Consider the following 15,566-nt stretch of genomic DNA (forward strand, 5'->3'; position numbering starts at 1 on the left):
AGGGCAGATCCTTTGAGCCCAGGAGTTTGAGATCAATCTGGGCAACATGGCAAAACCCCATCTCTGTAAAATATACAAAAATTAGCCAGGTGTGGTGGCATGCACCTGTGGTCCCAGCTACTCAAGTGGCTGGGGTGAGAGTATCACCTAAGCCTGGGAGTTCGAGGCTGCAGTGAGCCATGGTCATGCCACTGCACTCCTGCCTGAGTGACAGAGCAAGACTTTTTCTAAAAGAATTAAAAAGAAAGAGAGTAGTGATTTTTCATTCATTCTTAGAAATGGACATAGAATTGGACCTCCTTTCTTTTAACTATATCATCTATACTAGCTCTGCTCAAATAGTGTCCCTGATGGACACGGGAAATTTAGAAACCTAGTCCGAAGAAAGGAATCTGCACAAATAGAATTGACCTTCCACCTACCCCTGGACGGAGGCTCAAGCTCCACAAACGAACATTATAAAGAGATGTTCATTTTAACACTGACCTTCCCCTGAGATCTCTTGCTCAATATTTTGCATTAATAGAGACATCAACAGAAATGTTTGCCACTGCTATTCTTGCACAAGGCTTTTTTTGGCTTCTGTGAAAATAGAAGCACCATGAATTACATGCTCAAACATGTCCACATTCTTGGCAAAAACAACAGAAAAATCCTGGGAGTCAAATTGGTGATAGAGTATCTACCAACAAGCTATTTGATAGCAGCATTTTATAAACTACCAAAGCGTGTGTAATGGATGTCAGAAAGTCAGAACAGATTTTACAAGGTTATTCTATAACCACATTATGGCAACCGTGCAAACCAGAAACAAACAAAAAATTTCCACTTATCAAAGTAATTTAAGCAGCCTGTATGTTCCTTAAAAAGCATAAGGGAAAGAGAGGAATAGTAAATGTATTTTGACCAAAATTTGGCCTCAAGTTTCTCATCTGTAAAGTGGAGAGATAATAGCTTATTAATTATTGCAAGGATCAAATGAGATCATATGTAGGGAAACAGCTGTTGCCTCATAGGTACTCAGTGCGCTTCAGTGGGATTTAAATCCGAGGTTCTGCAGAGAATGGGGCTGGTAATACCTGGCATCATTCATTTTTCACCAATAAAATGTTTAAGATTCTGATAGAGGTAATCAAGACTCAGTTCAAGCAAATAGTTGCAACCACAAGGCACTTCACATGCTTTTGAACTAGACTTTTACTCTTCCACAGTGGATTATGATAGTCGATAAAATTCCAAGAGCCACTACTGTGTGATGAAAGCACATAGGACTGACTATAAAGATGGCCTGCTCTGTGTAATAGATTGTTCCTTTTATATATAAAGCATTTTCATTGCTTTCAATACAGAGACTCCCTGCTACAGAAGGCTTAAATGTATGTGCTTATGCTAAGCATAGAAATAAAAATCTGCTTTCAGATGTCATTTTCTGTTAGATTTCTCCTCCCAACCGTCACTGTCTTGCTCTTGAGTCACCCACGCCCTAGAATACAGAATAAAGATAACAGGCAACAGCTCTAGACAGAGGCAACCCTACCCAAATGCCTTGACAACTGTTAAATGTTTGCAACACTCACTCCTACGCTTCACTCAACAAACAAGCACTTACTGAAATGTGTTTAGTTGTATTGCTGGTAACATTCTCTCCATTCACAAAGAGATAAAGGAATACCATACTTTAAGAGGGAAAAAAAATTCAAAACCCCAAGCCAGAAACCACTCTCTCAACTGCCTAATTCATTAAAGATCAATGAATATGAAATGGTTTCACTGGAGTAAAATAATTAAATAGACTTAATTTCTAATATATGTCAAATGGAATTAAAGCTATAAAATTCAAATGGACCTGGCAATGCTTTAACAGAAAGATTATCTGGATAATTGCCAGAGCTTCTTTGAGTCTTGTGGAGAAGATCCACAAGCCAGAAAAAACCATTAAAGTTCCCAAAAGAAAAAATTTTGTTCCAATACGAAAAAGTAGAATTCATGATCCATAATTTGAGGAGTGAACAAGAACCTGAATATGCTTTTACTGTTTTATTTTCAAAACATGTTTACTCCTTATTTTCACCTGATTTCCATAATAGCTTTGACATGACCATAGAATAAAGAGGAAAAAATGTGACTATGGTAAAAAATAGCTAATGGGTTGGTGTAAAAGAAGTGAGTTTTAGTCATTACTTTCATTGATTGATTGATTGAGACAGTCTTGCTCTGTTGCCCAGGCTGGAGTGCAGTGGTGTGATCTCAGCTCACTGCAACCTCTGCCTTCCAGGTTCAAGTGATTCTCCTGCCTCAGCCTCCTGAGTAGCTGGGACTGCAGCCATGTGCCAAGACACCTGGCTAATTTTTGTATTTTTAGTAGGTACAGGGTTTCACTATATTGACAAGGCTGGTCTTACCTGTCCGCCTCAGCCTCTATAGGTGTGAGCCACAGCACTTGGCCAATGACATTACTTTCAATGGTAATCCCAATTACACCACCAGAAGCACATAGCCTTTCTGTGAGAACAGAACCTAAGCAAGAACCATTATTTGCAGTGTGAGCAGACCAGAAGGAAATGCAGGCCGGGCACAGTGGCTCAGACCTGCAATCCTAGCATTTTGGGAGGCCAAGGCAGGTGGATCACTTGAAATCAGGAGTTTGAAATCAGTCTGGCCAACATGGCGAAACCCCATCTCTACTAAAAGTACAAAAATTAGCCAGGTGTGGTGGCACACACCTGTAATCCCAGCTACTTGGGAGGCTGAGACAAGAGAATCACTTGAACCTGGGAGGTGGAGTTGGCAGTGAGCCAAGATCACACCATAGTATTCCAGCCTGGGTGACAGACGGAGACTCTGTCAAAAGAAAAGAAAGGAAGGAAGGAAGGAAGGAAGGAAGGAAGGAAGGAAGGAAGGGAGGGAGGGAGGGAGGGAGGGAGGGAGGAAGGAAGGAAGGAAGGAAGGAAGGAAGGGAGGGAGGGAGGGAGGGAGGGAAGAAGGAAAGGAAGGAGGGAAGGAAGGATGGAGGGAAGGAAAGAGAGAGAAAGGAAAGGAAGGACAGAAAGGAAGGAAGGAAGAGAGAGAGAAAGAGAGAAAGGCAGGCAGAGGGAGAGCTGAATTGTACTTGATGCTTTCATGCTGAAAATAAGAGATATTGGTGGGGGTAGGGGAGGGAAAGACTATGGTTAGATATCAGAAACCAGGAGAGTTGGGTTGAGGACCCTGCATGGAGGATAGAAAAAGAAGGATATACGATGGCTGATAGCTAGAGAGTAATGTTTAGGGGATGACAGAGCTCTTTTGACAGCTGTATGGTGATTAGGGTAACCCTCCAACTCCCTATACAATTTTCGGTAATACCTATATAATTGATAGTGCTCTGTTGAGCAGCTTTCTGTTGGAAAGCTAAGACAATGCCCTAGACTGCTACAAAGGTGAGAATAAGGACTTCTCCAAGCGGCCAGATCACACCTAAGTCCCTCTCAGTTGGTTTTTAGAGGGCACCCTGGCAGTAGAACATCAGCTCTTCAAAGCTGACCTGGTTGCTCCCAGGTTTTTTAACGCAGTGCACTGCGCACTGAGGTAAGAACAGAAGCAAACAAAAGGGAACACTATCTTGGCTTGTAGAAGGGCTCATTCTTGGTTCTTCTTCCACCTCTGTTGAGGGCTGTCCAGGAATAAGAATCCCAAACTCAAATGACCTTAGGACACACGGCACACCCACAAATGGGAAAAGCTGCTGTGTATATGACAATAGGGTATGTAAAGACCTGTTGGGAACTGGAGGTTACAAACCCCTCCTAAAGACTTTCAAAATCAATATATCAGAGAAAAAAAAGTGGTGGCCAAGCAAAATGTCTGTGTAAAGGATTCAAGACCCCTAATTAGACTTGCCTAAATGTGACTACAAAGTTAAGTATTCAAGTGAATGGCTGGCCCAAGGTCAGTATCCAGGTATTTTACACAGAACCTCTCTGAAAGCCATTTTTGCCTGGAATCATCGTGGATAATCTAAAGAAAATTAAAATGTCATAAGTGAGCTCCTTCAAATAATTCTGGTGTATTAAAATATCTTTAGACAGATCATTCAGAAACTACGTTTATAAAATATTTTTTCGTGGGTCCAACAAGACAGTTTTCAGAAGGTTTAACTTAATTGTATTCCATTAAAAGTTGTCAGAGAACTGGGGAAAGGGCAGGGAATACAGAAAGGAAGGTTATTCCAAAGTTTTGGCAGGCATGATAAGTTTTCTTTGCGGAGTTTATCACTAAATCACTAACTCCAAACACAGCCAAAATTGCAATGGTCTGGTGACAGCCATACCAAAGTAGAGCAGGGACCCATCCTTTGCCCAGGCTCCAGAACTCCTTAAAAATAGGAGCCAGTTTACACTATAAGCACTTGATGTCCTCGTGCCATAGCCAAATATTCCATGAGGGCTTCAGCCTGACTTTGGAGCTCTAGAAATGGAATCCTTGATGACTTCAAAGCCCCACATTCTGTGTCCAAGTCAGTCCCCCCAGTCAAGCCACTCTCCACCCAGCTCGCTACACTTTATCATACTGAGGAGGGAAGAAGAGAGACTTTAGAAAAATCCTTACCTGTAGCTGCTGGTCTAATTCTGGAAAGACCAAAGGAATGGCGTCTTCAGGGGGTGTATCATCTAAAACATGAAAATAAAATGATTCTTCACTATAGAGCTCTTCCTTGTATAAGAGGTGCCCTGCTGAACCCGTCCTTGGACTCCCCCATAGTTAGACCATCATTATCTACTGTGTCAGTCATTTTCATCACTTCAGTTGGGGACACACAGAATGTAAAGGACAATTTTGCTCATTTTCTATACACACAGATGCATGGAGAGCTTAGTTGGCCTGAACAAAATTTTACAAACAAATATCAGAATCCTCAAATGTCCAGGCTGGTAGCTCTCCAATTAAGAAGGACTGCTCGTCTTTCGGTACTCCTACATTGGCCAAAACCAAAAAATATGATATGCAAGAAGATGCTTTAACAAGGTGCTAATGAGGTGGCCAAAAGGACCTCAATGGGACAGAAGAACATGTTCGTGAAAAGTAGAGGCATTCGTTCTGCTCTGAATGACTCCAAGTGCTGCAAGCTGTGATGGTAATGCTGTCTGCTCCTACCACAAACCACACTAACAGGCAGTTAACCAGAAACTCGTTCTGGGTTACAAAGAGAAACAGGCAGCAACCCAAAGGGGGCGTTTCTTTCCAATACACCAGGCAGCACTCCTACCCTGCAGCAGAATTCACAGCTTTATTAGGGAGCGCCAGAGCCCAGAGTCCAGAAAGACCTCCTAACGTGCTTACACTGACTGGTTGGCAATAGGCAGCTGTTGCTGGATCAAAAGATTCAACTCTAAGAAGCATTTGAGGAAACCTGGCCAAAATATGGGTTAAAATATCCAAGTCACCCCCAAATCTCTTCAAGAACATAGTGCTGACCCAGCCTTGGTGCTACAAAGCAGAACCTCCATTATCTCCAGGTACTCTCTGGCTCTAAGGATACACTGGCCACTCATTTCCAATCCCTACCCCAGCACATATACAGTACCCATATACATACAGTACAGATACATATACAGTACATATATACATACAGTACACATACATACATACAATATACATATATAATAGAGATACAGTACAGATACATATACAGTATACATATACATATGCAGTACCCATAAACATGTATATATAATAGAGATATAGCAAAGATACATATACAGTACACACATACATACATATACAGTACACAATACAACATACACATATACAATACACATATACATATATATAGTACAGATACAGTACAGATATATATACAGTACATATACAGTTACAATACATACATATATAATACATATACGGTACACATGCACATATATACCGTATAGTACATATACATATGCAGTACATATATACATACAGTACATATATACAGTGCACATATATATACAGTACAAATACAGTGCATATACTACATATATAGTATACTTATACATATAGTACTCATACCTATACAGTACATAGTACATATACATTGACATATATACATATGCAGTGCACATACATATATACAGTATACATACATATACATATATAGTACATATATATACAGTATGTATGCAAAATATAAGGTAAAAAAATTTAAAAATTAAAGCTATTATAAAGTATAATAAAGCAAGAAAATATAGTTTCTATGTTTTCATAGTCATCACCAAATTTCTTGATAAAAACAGGTTGATGTTCTTTTTGAACTAGAGGAAGTGATATGTAGAAATAAGTATCCTCTCCCAATGCACTGATGTACAATCCAGAATAAAATGCAGCACACAAGGCGTTTCTGGCATCTAAGGCATTGAAGGCACTGAAGATAAGCACCAGAAAGAAAATTTAAACCAGCATGGTATTCACTTTGACCAAACCCCTCAAGGGTCATATCACTTAATAGTCTCTGGTATATTTTAGTCAAGTGTAGTGTAACAGTACTTCCATTTAAAAGTGGTTAATATAATAACAATGCATCATCAAATTTGAATCTGTTTTGTGCCGCACCTATGCTAGACAATGGCTGTCCATAGATTCACTGTTACCACTTGACTTTGGCTCACAGAAAAAGTAGAAACTGAGAAGTTTCCCAATCCTCTTACTGCAGGTTAGAGGACAGCTCTCAGAGGAATTGAGATTCAATACTCAGGCCATTTGAATGCTCTCTTCCTACTTAGACTAGAAGTAAGAAATTCTGTCAATTACTGTGCCTTGTTAAATCCACCCCAACATTTGCAAAGAATTGGACAAAAGGCAGAAATAATGCACTTGGCACCACTGACCCTTTAGAGGTAGGCTTCATTATAAAACCTTGGCTTTGTGAAACTGATTTTGGTCCTAAGTGCATTCACGTTCACTGCAGTAAATAACCTAGATATCACAATCATTTTAGCTCATTGGGTCCAAGAACAAAATAATTTGGCAAAGATAAATGGGAACATATTATACTAGTGCATCCCAACCCTAATAATCATAGACAAGCAGGCACTTGTTGGAAGGAGACACCACTTCTGTAAAGTACAAGAGCAGCTAAGACATTCTAGAATTCTAGAAGACACCCAGGAATGAACCTCAAGGCTTCCTGAGACTTAATCCGCCTTGCCCCCTATGAAGTCACACTCCTTCCTGCTTAATTATAAAAAAGAAAAAAAAAAGTTATCCATTTACTTTACTACAGTAATGTAAATAGCAAACACCTGGTATCAACAGACTTAATGAGGCTCGTTGTAGAAATCTACATCCTTATTTATAATCACACCATGTCTAGTCACACATATGTGACCATACTGATAATTTTACAGATAAATAAAGTAGCTTCAGATTGAACTCTTTGAGTTGAAATAAAAGTCTCATTGATTAACATAGAAATCAACATACAATGGATGTTTTAGAGAGTCAAACAAAATAAAATGTCAGATTTTCGTTGAAGAATGGATCAAGTTGGATTAACCCAAGCAGGAAATAGCAGCGGAAACAAGAAAACCAAAGACAGATGTACGAAGCCTACCAAGTCTGAAAGCCAGGCCTGTATTTCACTGCTTGATGCCATCTGGTTTAGCTGGCATCCCTACCAGCCAGAAATTTCAGGGCTTGTGAAGCTGCTTACAAAGCTGCCCCAAGTTGATGTGTGGTGTGTTTACTTTTAAACAGTGGCTGCCTTCTTTGACTGGTTTTAAAAATAGGCAAATATTCTAAAAACAGGATGATGAATCACTGGATTGGGCCAAAAGGAAAGAAGGAAAATGACTCAGGCAGACTAGCAGCACAGCTGTTCCAAAAACATTTGGCTGAATCGTTGTAAAACATTTTGACAGTGATACTGGATCAGAGTTCCTGACAGCAGTTAAGTTTGTTTTGACAATTCCAGAAGCTCAAAGCAGACTGTACAGTAGCTGTACAAGAGACCCTCTAGCAAACTTAGCTTTTTCTGGAAAAAAAAAAAAGTTCCTAGATATGTTTATAATGGGACAAAATCACAGTGCAAGTATATTTTTATTAAAATCTATTTACCAAATATTTATTGGATGCCTAGTATATACAAGGCTGGGACTGAGACTCATGCAAATTGGCAAATCACTTTATCATATTTTTTAATGCATTAAGGAAGTAATTTGAAGGCTTCCTCTTCAAAATGGCACTGCAGACTTACCAGACCAAGTGAAATGTATCCTAAGAAAATTTTTAAATGATAAAATATAAAGGAAAGAAGAGGAAAATTTTTTATATAAACAGATGTTCACTGCCTGTTTGGCAAATACAACGTGACTAAGCCAATGTCCTTAAGATAGAACTTTCTTATTGGTATCCCAACCATTGTGATGTACCACAGTACATTTGATGATGGGCTCTTTTCAACATCTATTGAGAAGCTGTTGGGTTGGTTTCATGATTATTTTGTTTGTAGATTCTCTTCAATTGTCTTCTCTGTGTTTCTCCATAATGTGAATAAATAGGAGACATTGGGTCTGTAATCCAAATCCTCCCTGTTATTTAGCAATGAGAGCTAGCAATCAGTTAGCTGAGAATATTGAAGCTGGAAAGGACTAGACAACCATCTGGTACAATTCCCTCAGAGTAGAGCTAAAGATGAGGACCCCGAAAAAAGAAAGAAGCCACCGTGGCCGTGTAAGACTAAGGTGTGTCCCCCAGGCCTGGGCTCTTCCACCATACCACTCTGCTCTTCTTCACTTACTAGTAAATAGGTTCTCAGACTCACATTTATGAACCAGTAAAATTTTTCCTAAAATATTCTGACCAGGTGCAGTGGCTCATATTTGTAATCCTAGCACTTTGGGAGACCAAGGCAGGAGAATCATTTGAGGTCAGGAGTTTGAGACCAGCCTGGCCAATATGGTGAAACACCATCTTTACTAAAAATACAAAAATTAGCTGGGCGTGGTGGTGCATGCCAATAGTCCCAGCCACTCAGGAGGCTGAGGTAGGAGAATCGCTTGAACCTAGGAGGCTGCAGTGAGAACTGGAGGTTGCAGTGAGCCAAGATCAAGCCCCTGCACTCCAGCCTGGGTGACAGAGCTAGACTCTGTCTCAAAAAAAGAATTCCCTAAAATATTGGGAATTATGTCTTAAGAGCACTCAGGTTTTTATTTAGCTAGTGAAGATGATTCAAAAACAGCCACCGAATAGCGTAAGTATTCCTTTATGATAAAGAGAACATTTCAACACCAAAATCATAAGGCAATCATAGGGTAAAGGAGTAGCCATTATATTACATAAATTTAACTTTACAGACAAAAACAAAAATACCTCACTGTCGTACCCTTCTTTCTTTCTTTATATCAGAGGGGTGAAAACTTCATTAAAGCCAGAACAGTGTTCTAAGCCAGAACCACTGTTCATCAAAGCCAGAACCACTGTTCTAAGTAACATCTTCACTGGGTTTTGGAATCAATCATCTCCCCCTCTCACTGTGCTCATCATCATAGACATTAACTGGGGTGTAGGTTTAGAAGTCCTAAATCCTAGTTTAAAAGTGTTTAGAAGTCCTCAGGAGAGGGAAAAGCCATACCCAGAGGACATTCCCAACCCACTCCACTCGCCAAGCAGAACACAAGCGGCAGCCTTGCCCAGAATCCACTACATTTGTCTACATTTCCTGCAGTTACAGCTGGCTTCTTGGGCATTCAACCTGTGTGATCGCACAGAGTGCTTCTTCCAGATGGGCCCCACGCTTAATTTAATGCTCTGCTATACTGTCTTGAATTTCTCTTCTTTTTTCTTTTTTTGAAACAGAGTTTCACTCCTGTTGCCCAGGTTGGAGTGCAATGGTGCAATCTCAGCTCACTGCAATTTCTGCCTCCTGGGTTCAAGTGATTCTCCTGCCTCAGCCTTCCGAGTAGCTGGGATTACAGGTGTGCACCACCACACCCAGCTAATTTTGTATTTTTAGTAGAGACAGAGTTTCTCTATGTTGGTCAGGCTGCTCTTGAACTTCTGACCTTAGGTGATCTGCCCCACTCAGCCTCCCGAAGTGCTGAGATTACAGAAATGAGCCACCATGCCCAGCCCTTGAATTTTTAAATAATTTTTGAATAAGGAGCCCTGCATTTTCATTTTGCACCATACCCTGCAAATTGTGTAATTGATTCTATCTGTAGTATGACCTCTGAGTGCTGGTGTCCTGTAAATTGTCCTGCAGGCCAGCAGGGACAGACTGACACTTACAAGGCAAGTGAATCTGGGCAGTGGCTTCAGTGCTGAGGCTTATACAAAAACTTTCCTGGCAACTGTTAGCCTATGAAGGCTCCTAACCACTCAGAACACAGCGGATCAGTACAACGTTCTGTAGGACACAGACTTGCATTTGAATCTCAGGTTGGCCACTTTTTAATTGGTAAATGTGAACAACTGGTATAATCTTCTTGAGACTCAGCTTTCTCCTCTGCAAAATGAGAAGGGTACTAGCTGCCTCAGACACTTGCTATTGATAAAGGAATGTATATGTAAATCACTAGCCTAAACCCCAGCACCTAGGAAATAACCAGTAATAATAATGAATGTTTAATATAATTAAGTTTACTTTTCATTCCTTTTCACCATAAACCCGATCAAATGGCCAATGTGGAGACAAGGTAACTCTGTGTGTATTTATGTCAGTAGTGGCAGGAGGTGGAGAATTATTCTTCATCATCTGAAGAATACAAAGGCAACACACAGGGTTAAGGCCACTGACTAATTACTGAGTTCTCCCTCTGCTACTTAAGGGAGATTTCTCTGATGCAGCCATAACCTCAGGTCTTGTGGATTTAATCTCTTCATTTAAATCTGAATTTAAGAATCTTTTGTCTAGGTGCAGTGGCTCACACCTGTAATTCCAGCACTTTAGGAGGCTGAGGTGAGAGGACAGCTTTAATTCAGTTTGAGGCCAGCCTGGATAACATGGCAAAACCCGGTCTCTACCAAAAATACAAAAAAATTAGCCAGGCGTGGTGGTGCACACCTGAAATCCCAGCTACTTGCAAGGATGAGGCAGAAGGATTGCTTGAGAATGGGAGGTCAAGGATGTAGTGAGCAGAGGTCACGTCAAGCCTGAGTGACAGTGAGACCTTGTCTCAAAAAGAATTTACTTCCAAATACTTTTCATACGAAAGATTGTGAAAAAACAAAATTAACTTATGTGTGAAAGGTTTTAGGTACTTCTATTTAAAATCTAAATTGAAATTAACATTTTATTTTTAGGAATAAAATACGAGATAAAAGGTGGCCAATGCACAATCCTAATATATCAAAAAAAAATTCATTTCTAGATACCTAAGTCCTTGTTAGAGTATCACATAGTTTTAAGACACAGCAAACACTTTTTAAAACTTTGCTTCCTGCTTATTAAACATTAGAGATGTGAATTCTTTAATAGTGAATTTTCAGGGCCCATAACAAGTATAGTTATAGAGATGGATGTGAATATTAATACAGATATGGAAAAAGGTGGAGATTTGGTATGACACCACAGAGTTTCAATTCTTTATAAATTAATAAACATGATGTTATCTTAATCAGCATCTAAAATTGTCAGGCTAACAAGATCATGTCTCAATAGATTGGTTTTGCTCTGCAAAAAGAGACTTGATTTAGTTAAGGACAAATTTTTTTTTTTTTTAAGAGTCTCACTCTGTTGCCCAGGCTGGAGTGCAGTAGTATGATTTCGGCTCACTGCAAACTCTGCCTCCCAGGTTCAAGCAATTCTCCTGCCTCAGCCTCCCGAGTGGCTGGGACTACAGGTGCCTGCCACCACACCTGGCTAAACTTTTTGTATTTTTAGTAGAGATAAGGCTACACCGAATTAGCCAGGATGGTCTTGATCTCCTGACTTCATGATCTGTTCGCCTCGGCCTCCCAAAGTACTGGGATTACAGGCATGAGCCACTGTCCCTGGCCAAGGACAAATTTTATGTTTCTTGAAAAAACTAACCTATTCACTATTATTGTATCTATCATTTTGTGAATGTCATCAATTTATCCTGTTGTTAGAATATTTTGACTGACTTAGGTTGTAACATACTCACTGTCCAAAAAGCACCTGCCTGAAAAAGAGCTTATTAGGGCCAGGTACAGTGGCTTATGCCTATAATCTCAGCACTTTGGGAGGCTGATGTGAGTAGATTGCTTGAACCCAGAAGTCCGAGCCCAGCCTGAGCAACTAGTGAGATGCTGTCTCAACAAAAAGTAAACAAGGCTGGGCACAGTGGCTCACGTCTGTAATCCCAGCACTTTGGGGGGATAAAGTGGGTGGATCATGAGATCGAGAGATTGAGACCAACCTCGCCGACATGTTAAAACCCCATCTCTACTAAAAATACAAAAATTAGCTGGGCATGGTGGTTCACACCTGTAGTCCTAGCTACTTGGGAGGCTGAGGCAGAAGAATCACTTGAACCCAGGAGGTGGCGTATGCGGCTAGCCAAGATCATGCCATTGCACTCCAACCTGGTGACAGAGTGAGACTCTGTCTCAAAAAATAAATAAATAAAATAAAATAAACAAGAAGCTGGGCATAGTGGTACATGCCTTTAGTCCTAGCAACTCAGGAGGCTGAGGTGAGAGGACTGTTTGGGCCCAGCAGGTTGAGGCTGCAGTGAGCCAAGATTGCACTACTGCACTTCAGCCTGGGTGACAGAGTGAGACCCTGTCTAAATAAAGAAATTAAAAAAAAAAAAGACCCTATTGGAAGTATATTTATTCTTCGGCATACCACCAAATAAAATTTACCCCTTTTTTTCTTCTTTCCTACCACAACATACCAAAAGTAACCTTCCTCCATCAACCCCATGGCCCTTGGAAAGATATTTGTTATCAGGAAGCTTTGAGCTTTCACTTAAAACATGGACTCTGCCTCCAAATGGGTAATGAAGTGACAACAGTACTGAGGACCTGGCTTTGAAACCCTGCTTCTGTTTATTAATTGCATGATTGGAAGCAAGTCATTTCACCTCACTTAGCAAACATTTATTTCCACTTCTGTGAAAATGAGTGGAATAACACCTTCCTGTGGGGTGGCAACCAATACTAAATTGATGAGAAGATGGGAGTAAAAGCACTACTAGGCCAAGCGAGGTAGCTCACACCTGTAATCCCAGCACTTTGGGAGGCGGGTGGATCATGAGGTCAGAAGTTCAAGACCAGCCTGACCAACATGGTGAAACCCCGTCTCTACTAAAAATACAAAAATTAGCCAGTTGTGGTGGCATGGGCCTGTAATCTCAGCTGCTTGGGAGGCTGAGGCATAGAATTGCTTAATCCCAGGAGGAGGAGGTTGCAGTGAGTCGAGATCGCACCACTGCACTCCAGCCTGGGCAACAGAACAAGACTCTTGTCTCAAAAAATCAAAACAAAGCACTACTCCTAAGTACTCAATAAACACCTCCTTTCTAGCCTTTCTTCACAACTTTAATACATTCCAACCAATAAATCCTATGGTATCTCAGACTCTTCATTTGACACCAGGATAATAAACCCCAAGTGGTTACAGAAAGTGCCTGGCTGATTTTATAAGTATTTGATAATTCAGTTTCTACTATAGTTCTCAACTCTGTGCTCCATCAGAAATGCAAATAGAGGAGACACTCACCTTCCACTCTGCCCTTCAGGCACTTTTGACTGAATGTTGTCACTGCATGCCAAGGCAGCTTTAAATGTAAGCTCATGATGGGACAGAAGGTGATTCGAGAGAGTTCATAATGACTGTCTGAGCCTGTTTCTCCCAAATGCCTTGTTCCTGGTGTCTAAAACCCCAGTGGGAACTTTATCCCTTGACTTCCTACAGAGTTCCTGTGAACATGCCCTCCCTCAAAAAAAGAAAAAGCCAGAGAGTGGGGCTGGGTGCAGTGGCTCAAGCCTGTAATCCCAGCACTTTGGGAGGCCGAGGCGGGCAGCTCACCTACGGTCAGGAGTTTGAGATCAGACTGGTCAACATGGGGAAACCCCATCTCTACTAAAAATACAAAAATTAGCCGGGCGTGGTGGCGCGTGCCTATAATTCCAGCTACTTGGGAGGCTGAGGCAGGAGAATCGCTTGAACCCAGGAGGTGGAGGTTGCAGTGCGCCAAGATCTCACCACTGCACTCCAGCCTGGGTGACAGAGTGAGACTCCATCTCAAAAAAAAAAAAAAAAAAAGAGAGGTAAAAAAGGTAAACTCAATATTCATTTATAGCTTAGTGTGAATGAGGCTTTGTAGAGTCATTTCAGAGAACAAGGATTAAAAGTGTGGAGAGAACAGATTACTATAAACCCTTCAGATCCTCGGGAGGATGTGGGGAATAACACTGAAGACAGAAAAAGTTGAAGGAAGAGGACAGTGACAAACGCACGTTGTGGCTGGTCCAAGTGCAATGGTGTTTACAACTAACTGATCACAACCAGTTACAGATTCCTTTGTTCCTTCTCTACTCCAATGCTTCACTTGACTAACCTTTAAAAAATAAATAAATAAAAAGCCACTTTACCTGCACTACAATTTTGCTGAGAGCCAGTTTTACAAATGAACACAAAAAGACTTCACATAATACCCAACTTGTTGCATTAGATTAGAAGGTAGCTATTGCAACTACTCCACATAATTCTCCCTACAACACAAAACATCCTGATATTTGAGGAGAAAATAGTATTATTTAAAAGAGTCACCAATGGTATGGGTTCTGGATTTTAAAAAAAACTTAAGTGTCATACAATTAATTAATGTCCAGATATGAAAAATTTCTAATAGCTTGAAAGAATTTTTTTGAGATAGGGTCTTGTTTTGTTACCCCGGCCAGAGTGCAGTGGCATGATCATGGTTCATTCATGATCCCCAGTCCCAGCAGCTGGGACTGCAAACATGCACCACCATGCCCAGCTAATTGTTTTATTTTTTATAGCAGCAGGTCTCATTACGTTGCCCAGGCTGGTCTTGCCTGGCCTCAAGTGATCCTCCTGGCTCAGCTTCCCAAAGTGCTGGGGTTATAGGTATGAGCCACCATGCCTGGCCTGAAAGAATTTTTAAAATGTTAAAAGCTACCAGCTTGAGCTGATACCAGTATTCTTGACTCTTTCTAAATAAAACAAAAAACTGTGCTAAAAAACGCAAAAGACAGAATTCCAAAGCCAAGGTCTAAATTTACAAGGAGTGTGCCAGATTTTAGCTTAGCTGAAGATGAAGAAAAGTCTCAAATAGTTAATATGAAATCCTAATGTCTGTCCAACTCTAAATTCCCTCTAACCAGAAAAGGGCCGGTGATTCTCAAATAACCCAAGAGGTGGGGTTCATATTTTTCTTCTGTACTTTTTCTATTAAAAAAACTAATTCCATGAAGTTTCCAGTTTAGGAAGTTTTAACTCTTTGAAATTCCCAGTTTAGAAATAATACTGATTATATCATTAGCTTATTAAAGATAAGCATTAGTGCCTCTAGGAGTTACCATTAGCTAAGTATTACCTTACAAAGCACTCTGATGATAGGCTAGAAATAGTGATTGTATTTTAGAGGAATAACACAAACACACACACACACACA

General features: G+C 40.5%; 1 protein-coding gene across 3 annotated transcripts in view; it reads right to left on the reverse strand.

Annotated features, from left to right (window-relative positions):
• LOC116550906 (MAP3K7 C-terminal-like protein) overlaps window positions 1-15,566 on the reverse strand; it is a 56,638-nt gene that overhangs the window by 16,371 nt on the left and 24,701 nt on the right. For all 3 annotated transcript variants that reach the window (XM_032277083.1, XM_032277082.1, XM_032277081.1), the window contains one exon: window positions 4,588-4,649. In XM_032277083.1, the coding sequence (XP_032132974.1) occupies window positions 4,588-4,649 (62 nt within the window). The remainder of the gene's footprint in view (window positions 1-4,587; window positions 4,650-15,566) is intronic.

This window comes from Sapajus apella, unplaced genomic scaffold (genome assembly GCF_009761245.1).
Source record: "Sapajus apella isolate SASKATOON/1434 unplaced genomic scaffold, GSC_monkey_1.0 scaffold8, whole genome shotgun sequence".
Classification (NCBI taxonomy): domain Eukaryota; kingdom Metazoa; phylum Chordata; class Mammalia; order Primates; family Cebidae; genus Sapajus; species Sapajus apella.